This window comes from Acanthisitta chloris, unplaced genomic scaffold (assembly GCF_000695815.1).
Source record: "Acanthisitta chloris isolate BGI_N310 unplaced genomic scaffold, ASM69581v1 scaffold6859, whole genome shotgun sequence".
Taxonomy (NCBI): Eukaryota; Metazoa; Chordata; class Aves; order Passeriformes; family Acanthisittidae; genus Acanthisitta; species Acanthisitta chloris.
The window spans coordinates 101,098-106,606 of NW_008691999.1; the positions used below are offsets into that span (position 1 = coordinate 101,098).

Sequence of the window (5,509 nt, forward strand, 5' to 3'; positions counted from 1 at the left end):
CCCTCTGCTTCCTCCAGCCAAGACTCCTGTGGAGTATAACCACCTTGCCCTTGGTTGAGAGTGCCTGTCCCCACTGTTGTATCTTGAGTTCCCAATTCCTAGGTTTCTGACCTGTTTTTTTTGCCCCAAATGGCACTGTGTAGCAGGAAGATCCAGGTCAGTCAGCAGGCACTGGGAACTGGGAGTGCCATTGCCCTTGCACCAGAGCAGATCCACCCATGCTGGCAGATTCCCAGGACCTGGAGCTGCAGGAAAATGCAGGCTCGTCCCGAGATCCACTGAGGCAATCCTGGGCTGTACACAGGCCAGGTTTTCTGAAGCAGGAAGGCAGTGCACAAAGCACCAAGAAATATCCACTCCTAAAGGCAGGAGTGTAGTCAGGTTTACCTTCAGAGTCCCCTCTGAACATTGATTTATTTTCCCAAGTCCCTCAGAAGTCCTGAACTGTGCAAATCCTCCTTGTTTTAGAGAGGTTAAAGAAGAGTTTTTATGTGCATTGCAGTAAGCAGCTATGTTAAACATTGACCAGCCAGTTCTCTCTTGTGGTTCTACCACATCACCTCCTCACCCTCTTTTTGGCCCCTGACTTGGGTCCTTCCAGCACAGAGGGAGGAGAAATATCTCCCTGGGCTGAACAGGGCTGGAACTAGCTGCTCCTTTGCCCTCAAGGAATAGCATCACTGCCAGAAAGCAGCTGAGGGCATCCTGGGTTCTGCAGCTCTGCTGAGATGTCATCCAACAGTTGCTTCCTGGAGGACCAGAGCCGATGCTGATAAATTTGTTTTTTCCTACCACTTCACAATTCTCTTGAAATCCTTTTCAGCTCATGCTTGGAGAAACCCCAGATGAGGATATAGGTTCTTCTTAACCATGTTTTGTTTTGAAATTGGGCAACAGCAGCGAGTAACTGGAAGGTGAACTGGGAGCAGTGGCATCTCCAGATCCTCAGACTAGGTTCTGGCTGCAAGGCAAGACCTCAGCACTTGGATGGCATCTCCTTGTTGGCATCCACCACCTCCCTCAAAAAACCTCTTAAGAACACAGAGTCTCTGATGTAGGAAAGAAAAATACAATCTTGCACCTCAGCAAGTCCTGAGTTTGCAGTGGGTGAACAATATGTGACTCACACTGCAACAAATTTCTTGGCTTAATCCCAGCCCACACTTGTCATCAATATTCCTCTGCCTGTTAAGAGATATTGTGAAATAATCCTGCAGGTTGGGAAGCTCCTGAAGGTGGCAGATGATGGATTTTTGGCAGAGGGCAGTCATGTTACGCAGAGGTGGCATGAGACTCTCAAACCATCTGAATTCAGGGGAATGTATGGGAGAAGTTGCTGAGAAAAATGAATATGAAAGTTTATCTCTTCATGAGTGTAAGTTCTGATTTTGGTAGGACAATGGGAATGGAGGCAATTTTCAGGTCCCAATGTGTGTGTTTGTTTGATGTCAGCAGTAAGGGGAAGATCAAAAGATGAAGCTGGGTAAAAAGAAATAAACACTTGGCCGTCATTCTTCCAGATTTTCAAGCAAGTATTTGGAAGATGTAAATCAGCCCTTTGATATCCAAATTTAGTTAAATGTACAGCGAATTATTTTGGGAAAACGCAGTGGGATTTGGCTTATCTTGCTTGCTGACAGGATTTGTAGCATATTATTTCTGACCTGAGTTGCGAATGAGTTACTTGATACATCTTGGTCTATGCTAATGGCAGTTCTGCCGCGGATCAGTTTCACTCCAACATCATTTTCCTTGGGCTTCTGTTGATCTCTCTTCGTTTCTTTTATGTTCTCATGATCCTTTACAAACTGTCTGAAATTTGACCTTTATTAATGAGGTCAGAGACTTTTCCTCCTCTCGAGAACTGGATTACTAAACCTCAGAGAGTCTCTTTATTTAATTCTCTTTCCATAAATCAGGTTAAGAATTGTTCAAAGTCCATCTCGTTGCTGAAAACGATGATAGAGTGTAGATCGTGCTGGATCAAAAGGCATTTCCAGGGGGGTTTTAATCTTTTCCCTTTTGGTTCTTGTGAAGTATCTAAATTTCCTCCTAAATCACCCTGCTGCTGTGTTCAGATGACGTGCTGTGTCCGTGGTGAGGATGGTGAATGCAAACTCATGGCCATGAAGAAAAAGTCATGCTTGGATTCATGAAGAATTCATGCCCATGAACAAAATTCATTTAAATTTAATCAACCAGTTAATTATTTGCTATCTGACCTGAAACAGAGGAAGAATTACTGAACATGCAAAGGGTTTAATGTGCATCAGTTCATTAATTTTAGGTCCTAACTCCCAAATTTGTAGCAGATCACTGATTCTCACTTTATATCATCGTGTATCTTGGGGTGTTGGAAATTGGACTAGTGCTCTTAGATTTAGTTGTGATGGGGTTTGGGGTTGTTTTAGGGGGTTTGGAGGGGAAAGACTTGGGAGTGACAGTGGATGAGAAGCTCACCATGAACTGCAGTGTGAGCTCAGCCCAGAAACCAATGGAATCCTGGGCTGCATCCAAAGGATTGTGGGCAGCAGGTCAGAAGAGGTGATTCTTCCTCTCTGCTCGCATGACCCACCTGGAATACTGCACACAGTTCTGGTGTCCTCAACGTAAGAAGGACATGGAACTGTTGGAGCAAGTCCAGAGGAGGCCACGAAGTTGCTAAGAACACTGGAGCATCTCCACTATGAGAACAGGCTGAGGGAGTTGGGGCTAAGTCTGGAGAAGAGAAGGTTGTGTGGAGAACTCAGAGCAACTTTTCAATATCTGAAGGGGCTACAAGGAGCTGGAGAGGGACTCTGTGTTAGGAACTGCAGTGGCAGGACAAGGGGTAATGGGTTCAAACTGAAGGAGGGAAAGTCTAGGTTGGATGTGAGGAAAAGGTTTTTCCCTGTGAGGGTGGTGAGACCCTGGCACAGGTTGCCCAGGGAGGCTTTGGCTGCCCCAACCCTGGCAGTGTTCAATCCAGGCTGGATGAGCCTTGAGCAACCTGATGTAGTGAGGAGATGTCCCTGCCCAGGGCAGGGAGTAGGGACTAGATGATCTGTAAGGTCCATTCCAACCCTTAAATTTTATGATTCTATGATTTTTTACAGTATTGGCTTTGGACTATTGATGAAAAAATAAAGCATTAAAACACATGAAAAATTAGAACAGATTAAAAAATTGCATTTAGTAATAAAAATATCTTTAATTTAAAAGTTTCCCTCCCCCAAACTTAAAGCAAATCTATTTGTGATTGCCAAAATATACCTCCATGGTGGAATGACATCACCTACATGTGTTTGGGGCGACATAAATCAGCTCAGATGATCTCTGTTTATTGGTGCTTTGGGAATTGGGGAGCACGTAGCTTCAGGACTATCATTTGCCAAAAGCTCTTACAGCTTGTGCTCCATATTCAAATATCATGGCTGGGCCAGATTCAGAGGAGCATGAGGTCATTTTTCATGTCACTGACCCAGGGTTCACCCATGTCTTAAAAATCCTCATGAACGTACACTTTTAATCATAGTAATTTTGCTGTAGGTTTGATATGCTAATTACTGCACTCACACTTTTTCATTTGAAGTGTTGGTTTTGATAAAGAAACAATATCAACACATGAACTAGACTTGGCAAGTTGAGGTCTAAATTATATTCCATCTCTGCCTGATTTCCTCACGGTCCTCGCTCCAAGTGTGAATTTGGAATTAAGAATGAGAAGGCTTGTCAATAAAACTCCTTTCTTTATTTTCTTTAAGGATTGGACTGCAAATTTAATCTGAAAATCACTGAGATTCCACACTTTGACAGCTTAACAAAACAATTTCATTTACGCAGACATCAGTGAAAATCATTTTTTCACACCTTGCTGCAAGAATTGAGTCTCTACTGGTAGATTTTTGCTGCTTTATCAGCAAAATTTGTAAAAAGCATTATATTATTTTAATAGGATTGGTTTATAACTGAAGTAGCGACTTTCTTCTATGTGTAACTTCTGTTTTGCTGTCTAGATGTATTTACACACACGATGTAATTTATTTTGTAGCAGTTTCAATGCAGTAAATGAACCAGAATTGGAAAAAAAAAAGGTGAAGTATTTTTTTGTGGTCAGCTGTTTAATCTTATCTGTTTGTGACAGCTTGAAAACCTTGTTCAGCCTAATGTCTTCTGTCATGGCAGGGGCTCAACTACATCCATGGAGCATCAGTGCAGTGCTTGTAAATCTGGTGTGGGTAATTCATAAGGGTTCTGGAAGTGTGAACATTTTATCTTCTAGGTCTTGTTTTTAAGTGGTGGAATAGAGATTTTTATCAAGGGGAATTTTTAGGAAGCTCTTGTGGATATAGGGAAGAGCATGCACAGTGGTGAGGTGACTGGAGTTGGGATTTGCATTCACAAGGGCAACGTGAATGGATGAGAAAAAGTCACGTTGTCCTGTTTCAATTGTCACTTTTTCCATGTATGATATAGATAAAATATGAGCTGCTAATTATACATAGAATTTAATTCTTACTGAGATATGTTTAAAAACCAGCCGAGGCAGAAGAGTTCAGCTCGTTAGGTCTGTCCTTTAATGAATGTGTCTGTGAAGAAAAGGGTCACCACATTCATTGGGATGAGCAGGAAAAGGATGCTGGACCCTCAGGAAGTGAGAGCAAATCCCTCTGCCAGGCTCAGTCCTTGGTCTGGTGGTTCCCCATTTCCATCTTCTGCTCAAACAACTGTTTCTCATGGGCATTTTGCCAGGTGATGCAAACTTCTGGGAAGATGGCCAAGGGCCTTCAGTAGTCATCCTCATCATGGCGTGGGTGAGAAGGTAGTGCCTGCCTGGCCCTGGAATAGGGAGAAAATCCTGGATGAAGAATAAAGTAGCCAAAGAGCTCTTGGGAAAATGGGTTAGAGTGTTATCTTTGTGCTTTTGTTACTGTGTTTTCACTTGTTCCAGTAGCCAAAGTCTGTATCATCCAAAGCTTTGGACTCACAAACAGGGTGGCAACTGTGCCTGTCCCAGCTGTAGGTGCTTCCCTGGTCAGGAGTTGAGCACAGAAGTATTTTCCTCCCACGTTAATATGATTTGTTGAAAGCTAAGGAATGGCAGCTGGAGAGGTTTGGGGATAGTCTGGTTTCTGTTGCTGGCAGTAGAGTTAGGCTAAGCTTAGGAAGGAAGTCTTACAAAATCCAGAGTGTAGATAGCACCAATAAAATTAAAACCAGGGCACGTTGCAGCTCTCAGGCTCTTCTGAGGTGGAGAGGAGAGGGAGGTCTCTTCAAACATGGCAATTTGTCTATAAATTTGAAAAAAACACTTCTAAAAGGACTTTTCCTTTAGAAAACAGCCATTTGTCCAGATATCTAAAATTCCATGTTGTCTCTGATGTAGGTGAAGTCTTCCAGATGCCATAATATCAGCAGTTCCAGTAAAATTCCTGCTATTAACTCTGTTTAATTCTCTCTGTATGCTTTTGATTATGGACTGTGTACAAATAATCCACTTGCTTTCTGTGATTTTGTTCTAATCCTCATT

The 5,509-nt window shown here is 42.8% G+C and overlaps 1 protein-coding gene across 1 annotated transcript in view; it reads left to right on the top strand.

Moving 5' to 3' along the window:
* Positions 1-5,509, top strand: part of LOC103809632 (unconventional myosin-IXa-like) — a gene marked incomplete at its 3' end in the record, with an annotated part of 101,096 nt that overhangs the window by 70,331 nt on the left and 25,256 nt on the right. The window contains exon 9 of the mRNA XM_009082488.1: positions 4,124-4,217. Coding sequence (XP_009080736.1) covers positions 4,124-4,217 — 94 coding nt within the window. The remainder of the gene's footprint in view (positions 1-4,123; positions 4,218-5,509) is intronic.